This window comes from Epinephelus fuscoguttatus, linkage group LG14 (genome assembly GCF_011397635.1).
Source record: "Epinephelus fuscoguttatus linkage group LG14, E.fuscoguttatus.final_Chr_v1".
In the NCBI taxonomy this organism is placed as follows: Eukaryota; Metazoa; Chordata; class Actinopteri; order Perciformes; family Serranidae; genus Epinephelus; species Epinephelus fuscoguttatus.
In genome coordinates, this window is record NC_064765.1 from 12,383,503 (window position 1) to 12,399,001 (window position 15,499).

The 15,499-nt window shown below is 44.0% G+C and overlaps 1 protein-coding gene across 1 annotated transcript in view; it reads right to left on the reverse strand.

Moving 5' to 3' along the window:
• LOC125901453 (phospholipid phosphatase-related protein type 3-like) overlaps positions 1-15,499 on the reverse strand; it is a 32,037-nt gene that overhangs the window by 15,720 nt on the left and 818 nt on the right. Inside the window, exons 2-5 of the mRNA XM_049597191.1 lie at positions 7,939-8,042; positions 7,329-7,514; positions 3,718-3,847; positions 1,052-1,247 (exon numbers count right to left, since the gene is read on the reverse strand). Coding sequence (XP_049453148.1) covers positions 1,052-1,247; positions 3,718-3,847; positions 7,329-7,514; positions 7,939-8,019 — 593 coding nt within the window. The 5' untranslated portion in view covers positions 8,020-8,042. The remainder of the gene's footprint in view (positions 1-1,051; positions 1,248-3,717; positions 3,848-7,328; positions 7,515-7,938; positions 8,043-15,499) is intronic.

Here is a 15,499-nt window from a genome sequence, read left to right on the forward strand (position 1 = left end):
TTAAGTTTGACTGTGTGGGTGTGAAGGGTCTGTCTTTGTTTGTGGTGCAGGGATATTTAATTAGTGATGGTTTTATATTTTCATGTTTTCCAACTGAGACGACAAGAAAAGGTGACCTATATATAGGGCTGTGCCATATCATAAGGTTCCAATAATACGGGTATAATTTTTAATATCATATGAGCAATTCATGTCATGATACTTGCAATATTTCGACTTGCTGACATTGACGTCATAATGTCACCCATGGCAACAACAAGCATGGCTGAAAGCGTAACTATTACCGACTCAGCGGTGGTTCCAAAAAGAGGAGCAGCTTCAGTAGTGTGGAATAAACTGTGGCGTCCTGAATGTTTTATGAACAGCCCCGGACTTCTCAGACTCTTTAAGTGAGTTACCGCTCAGAGGGAGCTCAGTCAGCGGCTCCTCTGGCAGCAGCACAGCGTCTCTCCCTCTCCTCTCTCGCCGTGCGCACACGGAGTCCATGTCATCAAGTGATTTTGTCGTAAACCTTTGGTAATGTAAACCTACGTGACGCTTGCGGCTCGACATAAAACTCCATATATCTGAATGTGTGATAGTTGTGGTATCATAACAGCCTGTCACAGGATACAGTGTGATGATTAGAGGAGAAATGGCAGAGCATAAAGGTCTAGGTGGGAAATATACCTATATAATATGACTCAAACACTGAACTTAATGCGTGGTAAAAATGTTGGTTTTCCTGGGAACTATTCCTTTTAATGCACATGTAACTGATGTATGGAAATACTTGATCTAACATTACAATAATGGAGCATCATCAGGTAATCAGAGCAAAATTAAGCCCCAAACTGGCGGTTACTTACCAAATGCAATCATTAAAAAGCATAAATCTTAATTATTGTAACAGTCTAGTGCTGTTATTTCAAGTGCTACATGTGAGATGTTTTGTGCACTGTCACAAGTGTAAAGTTGCTGTGGACCTCAGGAAGAATAGCAGCTGCTGCAGCAGCAGATGAGGATCGTGATAAACGAAACTGAAGCTCTCTATCTCTGTCGGCTATCTTACCTCGCTGACATGATGGCATACTGGTCTTTCCCCATGCAGATGTCCCGTGTGATGTAGGCATTATTGTCACATGACACTCCTGGGGCCGTGTAATTGGGCTGGCAGACGGTGAGGAAGAACGGGGCGTGGTAACCGGTCGCTAACTGGATGACATCTGTCACCAAGGCTGTTGCCAGGAGACCGAACACATGAACACCTGAGGGAGAGAAAGAGGCAGGAGACAGAGATAGAAACGATGAGGCGGCTTTGAGTAGATGAACTAAAAGCCCCTGGTGACTTCTTCAGTATGAGCTGCTTGCTGATGAACACCTGCGGGGTGGGGGGGTGGGGGGGATAAAACGACACTAAATTTGCTCCAACAACCCGAAGTGACACCACAAGCCTTCGGTTTGTTACGTTGTGAGAGCTTTTCCGCAGACAGTGAAATTTAGCAAGGTGAATTAATTACTCTTTTCACTTCAAAGCTCAAAGTCTGCCTCAAGATATTTCCCATGGAGCATTATATCATGCCTATTTCTTTTCAAGTCACCCTTCATTTAATGCATGTAATTAGCTTATTTCCCTACTCTAAAAAGTGGAATCAAGTTGGAGGCTCAGCCGGTAACTGGAGCAATTTGTCTGAGCCGAAACTGATTTCCATCTTAACAACAACAGCATTTTGTTCTTAACTACTCTCAGCAGGCAGTTTTTCACAACCTCGACTCTGCTGATAGCCTAACGACCAAATGTGAAATACACATGGAGACGTGTTTCTCTCCCACTGACCTTACTTTGAAGGATTAGTCCTCTGTATTGATAGCCATGTGCTTACATTACCAATAGGCTGCATCAGGAATCACCATTTCCACCAACAGCCATATATCAAAGTATCCTAGGGCAAAAATGTAACCCTTACACTCACTGGCCACTTTATTAGGTACACCTGTTAAACTGCTCTTTAACACAAATAGTTAATCAGCCAATCACGTGGCAGCGAAGAAAGGTGATTTAAGTGACTTTGAACGTGGCATGGTTGTTGGTGCCAGACGGGCTGGTCTGTCAGAAACTGCTGATCTACTGGGATTTACACACACAACTATCTCTAGGGTTTACAGAGGATGGTCCGAAGAAGAGAAAATATCCAGTGAGCGGCAGTTCTCTGGGTGAAAATGTCTTGTTGATGCCAGAGGTCAGAGGAGAATGGCCAGACTGGTTCAAGATGATAGAAAGGCAACAGTAACTCAAATAACCAGTGGTTACAACCAAGGTCTGCAGAAGACCATCTCTGAACCAACAACACGTCCAACCTTGAAGCAGATGGGCTACAGCAGCAGAAGACCACACCAGGTGCCACTCTGGGATGCTATCATGTCAATATGGACCAAAATCTCTGAGGAATATTTCCAGTGCCTTGAATCTATGCCACCAAGAACTGAGGCAGTACTGAAGGTAAACTAAGGCTGCTTTCACACCTGCCCTGTTTGGTTCGGTTCAGTCTAACTCAAATTTGTTTGCCCCCAAAGTGCGGGTGGTTTGGGCAGGTGTGAACACAGCAATCGCAGTCGGGTGCGCACCAAAACAACCGTGCTGAGACCTTCTTGAAGAGGTGGTCTTTGTCCGGTTACAAACAAACTCTGGTGCAGTTTGTTTGTGGTGAGAACATGTTCCAACGTCAATCCGAACCAACTGCAGTCACATGACACATTGTTTGGGTTAAACGTGAGCATGTTACAGTCCTGGAGGATTATTAATGTGCACCTCCTCCTGTACTGCCTTAATATGCACATTCAGCACATCCAATGCATCAAAACATTGTTTTCTAGTTGGAGCCATGCCTCGTTTTCAAACTGTATGGTTTGACTAAAATGAACAATGACAGCAATATAGTCCACGATGAGCAGCGCTAAAATCAACCTGCGTAGTTGTCCCTCCATTGTGACATTAGAAAGTGTCACATTTATCTTGCAAGTGTACTCTTCTTCAACGTCTTGTTTACTTCCTGGATTTTTCCCACATGGAAATTCTGACCAATCAAGAGCAGCTTTCTTGCACAGACATTTGATCTGGTCCGCTTGTAAATGCTGCCGTGAGAACACGAACCAACTCTAGGCAATTATACAACTTAGTAACAAATTTAGTCAGTGACTCGGACCAAAGCAAGACAACTCTAGGTCTGAAAGCACCCTAGAACTCTAGCAATATCTTACACATTGTACCTTTAACTATCATATTTTCGTTATTTTTACAGTGATAGCTCAAAATGAATCAAAAAGAGAAACGAAACACAATCCAGCGCACGACTCTAAAGGAGAAAGATATATGTCTAGACTGAAAAGTACTTAAAAGAATTAACAAAATAGATAAATCTGAACACATTTGAGCCTGAACACAGCTTCTGCAGTGCTGTCACGCTTACACAGCTACTAATGTACTTAAATACACTTCACAAGGATTCACTTCAGTGAGGTGCTTGTCTTGGATCATTTTATATGCTTCTTCATCACCGACAGAAAAAGCATTTATGAGAAAATAATTCTGTTTGACAAACCATGCAGTTAATGAGACCCTCTGAAAGATGGCCCCTGAGGCAAACTGCACCGCAACTCCGGCTCTGTCCATAGCAACTGCCATTTATCCTCCCAAACTTCCTCCGAAAAAGCCCCAGAAGGATTAGCAGTTGGACGTACCGACGAAGCGCACGGTTCTGCGTAGGAAGGAGTTGAAGCTGCAGCCTCCAGCGTTGATGCTGCTCTCCGACTTGGGACACGTCTTCAGTTTGGACTGCAAACAGTACATGAGGCCCTCCCCCAGCATGATCTACAGACAGAGGGAGAGAGGGAGTTAAATGTGGGAGAAAAACTCATTTCTGTGTATTTATTTATGTTGTTTAGAGCACAGCGTGAGGCACTGAGAGAGGAATATAAAAAGGAGCAAAGAAAGAAAAGGAGAGGAAAAAGGATAAGAGCACTATTAAAGTCAAATATCCATTTGTGTGATTGTGATCTACGGTGAGAGCGAGCTACGGAGGGAGAATGGAGGCGAGGTGCTATTGAATAGTGATCACTTCCAATCAGAGTGATAGATGAGTGTTGGGGAGCTCGGCTCGTTTCCATGCTGCTGATGGATTAGCAGTGTGTGTGTATTGATTGGGGGGGGGGGGGGGTTGTGGCATGTTTGATGGTGTGTGTTGGAATGTCAGGTGTGTATTTATCAACGTGTCCATTGATTCTGCATTTCTGAGGGGAGACTGAATTTGTTCTGTGAGTGTTGGAGAAGCCGTACGTTTGCATATATGTGTGTGATGTAGGCATTGGTAAAGATGTGTTTTGGCATGATGTATGTGTGTGGAGCGTACGAACAAACCCCCCAACCCCACGACAAATTAGACTGCGGATCCTCTGAGACAAGATTTTACCCCTCTGACTCCACTATGGGAAGATTTTATTCTTGTACAGCCTCACTAGACCAGATTTTTACATGAACAGTGGATGAAGTGTTGCTCAATGACAAAGCCGCAGGGAATTATTACTCAACAAGCTTTTTGGCTTTAGGTTGTACAGACTGTAATTCTCCTCCTATCAGGCCAGTTTGCAGAAGTGGCATCAGTTTCCGATGAAACAAAGATCTCATAAACCAACTGTGCTCCACCTGCCCAGCACCAACAGGAATATTAGCAACTAGCTTTAAAGAAAGTGTAGTCTGGCTCACCAGACCTTTCTCAAGAAAAGAAAGGTCTGGCTGGGCCGACTCTCGCTTTAAGATTGGAGAAAAAACACCCCAGCTGCTTGTATTTCTTTCAACCAATCACAATCGTTTTGGGCTGTGCCACAGCAACGGTGCGCTTGCAAAAATATTGCCGGGGGTAAACAGGTTTTGGTGTAACACGCCCACAAAAATATCACCTACAGGACGCGAACCATGACAGAAAAATGGCTACATCCCCGCAAGATCAAACACCGTAAAAGTTAGTAAAGGACGTGTTGAAAACTGCAACCGGAGGTGGTAGGGCGGGACTTCAGCGGGTGGCTCGTTCCGCCCAATGAGAGGCTGATCTATGCAGCGAACTTCAGCCCACTCAGACTAAAGAAAGTGGAACATCTGGCAAGCAAAAGATATTTTTCTCAGGAGCTGGTGGCGACCAAAACAGAGCTACAAGGAAAGACTCTGACCTCACATTCACCAAGTCTAAATGAGCTTTATACGCCAGTCAGAGCGGGACCTGACAGTGTCCCACTGGCTAGCTTACCGCCATCGCCCTGTTCACATACAATGGTTATCTGTTATCAGGATGGTGCTGTCGTGGAAGCGTAGCGCCCATCCTCCAGTTTCCCCACAGGTAACATCGTTAGCTCTGTCAGTACGGTTGCAGCTGTTAGCAATGTTCGTTGAGTTAGCACCGTTAGCTATTGGCTGTAGGCTCAGACACCTTCATCTTAAGAACCGTGTGCAGACTATCCCACCCCAGACTCTGAATTATAGATATGCTCTGAATGTCACATACACCTCCTTTAAATGAAGCTCAGCGTAAGTTCAATCAGGAAGACTTTCTTTGCGCTCCCACTGCTTCCTCTAATCAGCTGACTATGAGTGTTCACTCTTCTGGTTATCCAATCACACTTTGCCATGATCTCTCATCTCTCAGCCAATCAGGATGCTACTGCAAAATTTTAAATCTACTCTCTCCTCTGCTGCTGTCAGCTGTCTTTTTAGGTAGAAATGTCGCGCCCTCCTCCATCCCGTTCACCTCCAGCCATCGTATCCAGAGTCCAGGACGAGCCCAACAAAGGCTCATTCCTCTACACATTCAGATCATCAGCACTTCTCCATCTTCCTTTCATCTCATCTTCACCATCTCTACGACCACCAGCGTCTAGACACCAGGTTAGGTAATCGTCAAAAACATTTCCCATTTTTCATTCTTAAGTGCACAAGTTAATATCCTTTTACTATTAAAATGAGTCTCTCCCGATTGAAATAATTCTGTATGCTGCTAAACACTAGAGCAGTCACTAATACTTTTATTTCAAGTGGAAAAAAATCTGGTAACATTACACAATAGTGAAATTAAAAGGCTAGAGAGTCAGAACCAAGATCAGCGAGCTCAGCCTATCTAAGCTCTCTGTTGGATCAAGAAACAGCTTCTTTTTAATAACAATACACATTATCCAGTGCGGACTCACATTTATCAGCAAAACTATCAATACCATACACACTCCTAGTACTCACTCCCAACTCTTCATATACATACACTTGCTCAGTGGCCCTACACGGTCAGTTTCAGCTCTTTATATTCATATTGTCCTGTCAAAATAAACTTTTGTGTTCACAGGAAATGTACAGTTTCCCTTCATTAAATGCATACAGTCTCTTTACAAAGGAAACTTCCAATGTAGATTTACGTATCCTACTTTTTAGGTTTTCTTTGTTAGGTTTAAAAACAAAAGGCCGGAGCTGTTCATTAATCATTCAGGAACCCCAGGTCTAATGAAGCCGCAGTTTAATCCACACTTTTGGAACCATAGCAGAGTCAGTAATAATTTTGCTTTTAGCCATGATTGTTGGTGCCAAGGGTAACAGCACAATAGGAATTATTATACCGGTATTATCGTGAACAAGATGATATGGCAAATCCCTACTTAACATTGACTTTTGGTTTTGCACAGGTCACAAATTGCTGACTCGTGGGTGAAAGTCCTGTATTTGACCCACCAGTCCACCCTGATCACTTCCCTATGCTGACTTTCTCTTTAGACTATATCGGTTGCTCTGAGTGTCTGATAATGATGCAGCCCAGTGCGTCTCATGCAGACACTAAAAGGTGCTTTGGTGCGTTATAATCAGATGCAGAGGGCCACTGAACAAGTGCCAGTATTTGATATGTTAGGAGTGAGAACAGGTTGATAATACAGGCATTTATTCACTATGGTGTGGCTGTGTTCATTTAAACCGGTGGTTGATTTAATGTAATCCTGTTTTGTTTTTAGGAAAAAATATGAATACATAAATCACCATGTAAAAATCCATTGGATCAGCTATGCATTTTTGAGAAAATTTAAGAGAATATTTATCGGCTTTTGAGAGAATTTGGCACACAGTACCATAGGCATCCATGAATTGAACTAAGCTTGTCTAACATTACCATTCACATGCCTTAAAAACTGTAGGCAACAAGGAAAAAGAGCACAATTGCCCCAAAAATGTCAGTGGTGCTTAAACTTCCCTTCAATTTGCGAGAAACTTCCTTTTATCCCCTCCAACAATGTGTGTGTGTGTTTGTGTGTGTGTGTGATGGACTTACAGATGCTGCAGGACCAGCGAAGGCCAAACTCAGCAGCATCAGCAAAGGGATGAGCTCATCACCCGTCTCCACGTAGGGCATGGAGAGGTCACGGTCATGGCAGCGGAAGCCCACCATTGCCGGGGACAACACATCTGTCAGCTCCAGGAAGTACAGGGACACCAAGGAGGAGAGGACGATGGGGAGCTAGACACAGACATGTACGCCCACACACATACACACACATACACACGCCCACCCAACACACGCACAAGGACAAGGACAAAGCAAAGAGTGACTAGCATCCAATATTTGCTTGGAAAGGTGTGATTCATCCAGTGTTTTATCTCAGCTCCTACCACCACAGCTAACACACACACCTTTAAACACACACAAGGGACAAGAAGAAAGCGATGACACCACAATATTTGCCGGTGAAAAACATCACAGTCTGCTTTCAGTAGAGGTCAGATGCATCCAGATGCAATGAACATAAAAGCTCACTGCTGGTATGACTCCATACAGCAGAGCGACTGATTCAGCCGGTGATCGATTCAGTAAATCTAGTGAGTCATGTTGACCAAGCATTGATGTATAAAAGGAGATGATTCATCAATCTATTTACACTTACCTCTACAAAATAAAAGCATGGCAGCAGCGTGATGCTGTCTTTGGGTGGTTTCTTCTTGGCTTTGTTTTTGGGGGACGTCATCTTGGGGTGGGACCAGTCACAGCCTGTTGGGATAACAGATTGCAGAGAGGTGTCAGGGACGAAGCTTCAGAGTGCTTTCATGAATTTCCACCATCAATATTTCTGAAAGCATCAAAAAGCCACTCCAGCTTCCTTCGGTTTGATGAATGAAACATAGGTTCGATAAGTTTTCAAAGGCTGGCGAGAGGTTTCACAGTGCATGAATTACAATGCATTAGTTTGAAAAATGAGACCTCCCATTAGTAAAATGTATTCAGAGCAATGTTGTTGTGGCGTTGTTGGTAATGAGGTGCATTATTAGTCTTTGCACACAGGCACACAAGGTTATTAAGACGCTCTAGATGCCGAAAAGTCAGGGCGAAATCTACAAACAGAAATATTAAATTCCAAGGGAAGCTTTTAACTTCCAAGTGGTTTCCAGACAACAAATTCATCCGCCTCACAAACACATAGACATACACGCATGCCGACATCTCCTGCCATCAATAACCTGTAGGCGATCAGAAGGCCTCAGAGAGAAGCGAGAGCCAAGGGCCCGAATGGAAAACTAAACAGTGTTAAATATTCACAGCTCTCCCTACAGCTCCCCATTTCTGCCCATCCTTCTATCTCTGCATCTGTCTTCTATCCATTTGCCTCCTTCTCCATCACTCAATCTCACCATCTTTACCACGCTGTGTCCCATTTTCCTTTATCACCTTCTCAATCACCCTCCATATATACTTCCCTTTTCCTTCCAGTCTGCTTCATTTTACTAACACTTCTCTTTTCGCCTCTCTTTTTTTCGTCGTCTGGATTGTCTGGTTTCCTACTCCAACATCCACATCTGTCCTGATATCTCAGTTTGCTTTGTTTGGTCAGTACTGATGTGACCCTTTGGCAGCCACAGTTTTGTCCAGTAGGCTGATATTTAGCATTGAGGTCAAGTGTGTGTGTGTGTGTGTGAAGGTGTTATTTTGTGTTTCTGCTGATTGGCTTAAAATAGGGGTGGGGGATGGGAGTGGCCTCCTGCCAAAAGGCACATAGGTTCCAAATGGATTCACAGATTTTGCCAAGATTTTATGAGAACATTGTTTTGAGCCAAATCAGAGCTGATTAACTGTTCATGCTGATTGGTAAAATGGACCAACGCATGGATGCATATGTGTACATGGTTGCAGCTATTGTAAATTCGCACTTGTTAATATATACTGTGTACCAACCAATATGATGAACATGAGGATCTGGTTTTGCTTAAAAGCCTTAGAGGTGTGTCACTCAGGTGTGCAACAACACATTCTCACTCCCAACTCCTAAATGCTGACCGTTGGTCAGTGGCTCTGCACATCCAACCAAGACACTCTAGCTACCCTCGAGCATCAGCTCTGGACACCCAGGGCTGCCCTCTAATAGTCGACCATACGTTAGTTGACCAGAAAGGTTATCAGTCGGCAAGACTTTATTAGTTGCTTAGTAGCAGGAAAAAAAACAAAACAAAAAACATGAAACTCTGTTAGGAGCTGCACCTTGCCAAAATAAATCAAAACCTATATGATTGGACCATGTGGGAATTTAATTTGAAAGGACAGACATAGGAAGAGGCCACGCTCAGCAGTCAGATAGGAGTCACGTTACGAACCAATCATAATCGACAGATATCTTTCCCTTCTTCTGTAAATATTCAGTCTGATAAATACGGAAAAGTTGAGCATGTTACCCCAGGGCCACACCGGATGCGGAAGCGCTGCGAATAGCCTCGAATCGCCGTGAAGCGAAGCCAGTTTGCAATGGATTCAGAGTTTGCAATGACGCCAATTATGTTCCGCCTCGTTAGTTCACCGCACGGACCGTTTAACCTGGCAACAACTGCAGCCGGCTCAAACGTGACTGGTCAATATGACACGGACTGCAAACAGCCTACAACCGGAAACCAGGGCTCTTCCGCTCTTCTTCCGGAGGCAAGATCTCCAGGGTCTGCCTACAGACTGTACAGTCTGTATATAGAGACTACCAAGCAGTTTAAGATGCAGCATGTGTTCGGCCCCTAATTTCCAGGGCTGGTACCTGCGGTTATTCCACAGACTAGTTAATAACACGTCGGGCAGGAAATCCAAAGTGTGGGATCATTTTGAGAAGGTGAAGGACGAACCCAAGGTGATATGTAAACTCATCTTCATTGGTCGACTACAAACATGACGTATCATCTGAAACATGGAAGTAGCTACATGCCCATTAGCCCACAGCGTCATTAACAGGCGGCTCGCTCAGTGTGTGACGTGCACTTGTAGATAAAATATAGGCCTATATTAATGAAGGTTCATTAGTACGGTTTTGTATTTCTCTGTAATGTAGCACAGTGTTAACAATGTTACTGATACTATTCTTTCTCACACCTTCAACTCAAACCATTGTGTTGCCCCGCCCAAAATATATCATTTCATAATTAAATTAATATCGTAAACATGCGGGCGACTAGTCTGGGGCAGCCCTAGTTGTTACTAACATAAAGTAACATCACATGATGATTGTCACTACACACACTAGCACACTATGTTCAAATAATTCAATTGACTTTTGGTCTCACACAGGACACAAACAGTGGACCCCAGGATAAAAGTTCTGAGCTTGTTTGACCCATCCAGCCTGCCTCCCGCCGTATTCAGACTTCCTCCCCCTTTATGGCAGAGTTATTGCCAGGAGTGTCAAAAACTGCCACTGCCCAGTGCTTCTCATACCGCCGCTAAGGGTACCTCTGTGCATCAGTGTCTGATGTCAAGGGTCACCAGCCAATCATCAGTTTTTGACGAGTTGGTCGTGAAACCAGGTTGAATGAAACCTGCTGCACTTTGTGTCACGGACCTGCTGAGCCAACGAAAAATGAATTACACTATCCAGAATGGCTTTCAGTGGAGAGTTTTGTCCTCCCATTATTGTGTAAATGAGGTTTTCTACTCGCAATTTCCTTTTTCTGGCACACAAAATGACAATCTTTAAGGCAGATTGAATTTGAGCACAAAATCAGCTGATCTGAAGCTTCATTCCAAAAATACTTCCCTTCAAGAAACTCAGATTGGCTGAAAGCTGTCTCGGCATCTCTACCTCTTTCTGCCTCTTTCATCTCCTGTCTCTCCGTTTTATTGTCGTTTGCTGGGTGTTTGCTTAGCTTTGCTTATTTCCCTCTCACTGGCACTTTCTTTCACTTCACTTTTTTTTTTGTCTTTTTGCAGTTTGTGTACAAATCCCCGTCTCTGCTTTTTCGACCCTTCTGCACCCTCCCTTCTCTCGCCATCTGTCCTTCTGTCTTAACACCTCTCTCCCTACCTCTCCCCCCCCTCTTTTAATCTCCATCCTCCTTCCTCACTTTCTGTCTCTCTTTCTCTTCAAGATAAGAGGGCCTGACCCTGAGGCGGTGTGAGGCAGAGAATCAAAGACTTCTACAGTCTAATTTCCATGACCGCTAGAAATGAAGAGGAGAGGAAAGGAAAAGAGAGGAGAGGAAAGGAGAATAGGAAAGAACTGGGGACAAGATAAGCGGAGATCAAAGACGTAAAGAAGAGGAACGATAAAAGCAGAGGAGTGTAGCGCCAGTTTGTGTATATGCGTATGTCTGGTGGTGCTGGTGGGGGGACAGGGGGGTTAGTGGGGGGTTGGGGGGGTATGAGGATCAGAGACAGGGAGGATATTGGGATGGATGGATTCCAGTGTAGCTGAAAGCAGCTTAGGGAAGACGCTGGGTCCTGGGTCTCACTCTCACAGCCGCTTGGTCACAGTGACCTACTCCAGTCAGCACTTAAACCTCACCCCAACACACACACATACACACACACACGCACACACACAGAATGAGCCTCTTTACTGAAGAAAGAAGCCCGTTTATCTGTCACACCAGCATTTGTCCTCCGGGGCTCGACATATGTGTGTGAGACTGCAGAATGTGTATGCTGTGTGCTTGTGCTTGCAACATCAAGGCGGCGTTTGCATGTGTGTGTAGTCTAAGCAATGCATATCACGTCTGTGTGTGTGTGTGCATGTGTGTGTGTGACTGAGGTGGGTTGTATAGCCTGCGGTGGACAGAAACAGTCTGTCAGTCTTGTCAGACAGCGAGGAAGATACAAGACTCAGTGACCACCAACACAGAGACGCAGTGGAAGTGTTAGAGTACAGAGTAGTGTGGTTTGGAACAGTTCAGTGTAGTGCAATGACTTTTTTTTATGTCAGATTATTGTTGAGTTACTTTAAGGTTCACAGTGATATCGTACATGTATATATCTACAGTATGTAAGTACGCTTTATGTACAGACAGGTGACCAATTTAAGGAAACCCCAATATCAATGTCTCAGTAAGAAAAAGCTTCAGCGCTTCTTGGCATAAATTCTCCGAGTGTCTGGGAGACTGTTGGAGGGATTAACATCAGTCTTCCAAAAATTAATCCCTAATTTGATGTTTTCATTCATAGCATTCGTTTCGATGTCTCACTATGAGAATCTCACTCATGCTACTCTAAGAACTGGGGTTACACAAGTAACCTAACGCTTTCACGATGGTGTTGGAGAATGCTGTCGAATACGCCAGCCTAGAATCTCCCATTCATGCTGATCTAGTGACAGCTGTATTATAGGGTTATCAAACCATGCCGTGAGCCCTCATCTACCTTTGTTAAGTTTCTCCTCTCACATGTTCTGTTTTTTCTTAATTTGTCACCCATTTATACATTAGAGCACAGCACAGTGGTTCTCAACCTTTCCATGTCAAGGACCCGTAAATTGATACTCATTAGGGGTCTCACTCATGGCTTTTGTTAATACGTACATTTTAAGTATGGATCCTTCACACTGTTCTATAAATGAGACTCCTGGTTATGGACACCCATTTGATAAGATTCTACTTCAGGGACCTCTATCCGAAAGGTTTTGGTTGTCAGATACGATTACAACCTGAATTCTGCAGCTGCTAATTACAGCTGAGGAAATAACCCAGCTGGGCACCTATTTGGTTGGAGGTTGATATTTGGTTGAATTTAGATTGTGACATAGGGTGGCCTGGAACACCAGGAACACCACAGAGGTCAGATGCATCCAGACCCAGAACACGCTGGAGGGACTGAATATCTCGTCTGGCCTGGGTACGCCTCAGGGTCCCAAAGGAGGAGCTGGAAGCGTTGCTGGGGAGAGGGATGTCTGGGATACTTTGCTCAGCCTGCTGCCCGGCTTCGAATATGTGGTTGAAAACGGATGAATAGATGGACTTAAGGTGCGGACACACCAAACCCGACATCAAAGAACTAGCGGCGACGAAAGTCAACTGTGGCGTCGTCTACGTCGCCTCATGTCGCCTCATGTCGCCCTGTGTCAGTTGCATTTGAACACACTACACGGACTACATCCGACGGCCAAGTGGCACATACGTTCTGTGCCTGCATGAGAGAGAGCGGAGTGAGAGAGTGGTACATCAGCCGAGGGGTTTCCTATCTGTGCAGCCAAGCACCGCAGCACCTCCACGGACTCTTACATACAGACGGTCCCGGTGTTTCTTCCACAGGCTCCACTTCACTCAGCTGCCTCACAAACCTGCTGCTTCTTCCCTCTTTAACCTGAATAACAAACTGGGGCTTGGTGCTCTGGTTGGATCCAAAAGGAAAGCCGGGGCTAGCTGGGAGGCTAGCTAGCTCTGGTTTGTTATTCAGGTTAAAGTGGGAAGAAGCAGCGGGTCTGTTGGGCAGCTGAGTGAAGTGGAGCCTGAGGAGGAAGCACAGGTTAGCCCCGGTTTCACTACAGGTAGATTCACTCGCTACAGGGGCGAGGAAATAAAACCTGAACAGCCAATCAGAGTGATCTCTCTCATCGACAAGCTCCGCCGCTGATTCAACATGCTCAATTGGCCGATAAGCTGGAGTACCCCGAGAAAACCCACGCTGACACAGGGGGTTCGAAACCAGGAACCCTCTTGCTGTGAGGTGACAATGCTAACTACTGCACCATTGTGCAATAGTGTCAACCCAATTTTCATTCCAACCAAAATTTAATGTCCGTCTGACGTAAGAGTCCAACGTCTTTCTGACGCCATATTAACGTCCAGTGCCTGCTGAGAGCTGTGGAGGAAGTAAAACCTGTAAATATATTAACCTTTTTTCCATTTTTTCTGGGGATCTCCCAGGAACTCCCTCTTGGACCCCTGGAGGTCCCTGGACCTCTGGTTGAGAACCACTATTATAGCCTATATGTTCTGTATATTATAACTCATTTAAGTGTAGTACGCACTGCATGGCACAGAGCTGAAACTATCAGACAATTAATCAATTAGCTGATTAGCAAATTAATCTGCAGCTATTTTGGGATTACTGTGGCTCAGTTTTCAAGCAAACACATTGTGAGGATTTACTGCTTTACTTTGATTTACATGATAATAAACTTGATATATTTGGGTTTTAGTCGGCTAAACCAACATCTGAGGATGTCACTGGGCTTTAGCAAACTGATCTGCATTTTTCATTATTTGGTGACATTTTTCAAACAACTGAATATACTGATTAATATAGAAAATCACTGGCAGATGAATCAATATAATTGATAGTTGCAGTCTCAGCACGGTGCAATATAACAGTGTTTGAACCTAAGGGGCTATGACATGACTGAAATGACTGGTAAACATGTCAATGGTGTACATTTATGATTTTTAGTGAACGAGGAAGATCCTTCTTTGGCTTAAATGTGTGATGCTGCCTTAAAAATGTGTTTTTGATGTTGCTTTAGGAAAACCATAGATTTTAGTGATCATGCCCAAGACAAAGTGATATTTGACAAGTTTTCATGTTTTCATAACATCACCAGGATTTTGAATTTTGTCAAATTAGAAGGAAAAAAGCACTTGCCATATGAAAATGTAGGTAGGTATGCTTCTGTATAAGCAAAGATTTCTGTATTGTATTTACAATATTACCATATGGTTTAGTATAGCACTGACATGGATCCCTTCTTCCAACAGACCATTAAGCGAACATTAAAATCAGATTGTCTACAGTAAGTCTGCGTTCTTACGATAACCCATGGCTAACAAACATGATAAACTTCAACATGAATTAATGAGGTGACCGTAAAGTATAACAGTACAGTTGATGCACTCATCCATCAACAAAGTTACAGTGCTACTGTAGCTGCACAGCCATGTCCACTGCAGGGCCCTCAGCAGCCTCAGAGACATAAAGGGCCATATGCTCGACTTAATGTGGAGGAGGGTTTACACAACTCAGATTACCTGCCTTTAAATAGGCAAACAGTTCAAGCATCATATTAGGAGGGTATTAATGATATTAATATGAATGCAAAAGCTGTATTAAAGATGAGTATGATGGTTGCATTTCATTTTAATTACTGTTTCCCCTTCTGGTGGTTACAGTTTGATTTTTTGAAGCTACTACATATAAAAGGGGCCACAATAAAGCAACACAATGCCGTATGGGCTATTGATAACATAGCTGTTAGTCCACCACAGGCACAAATCAGC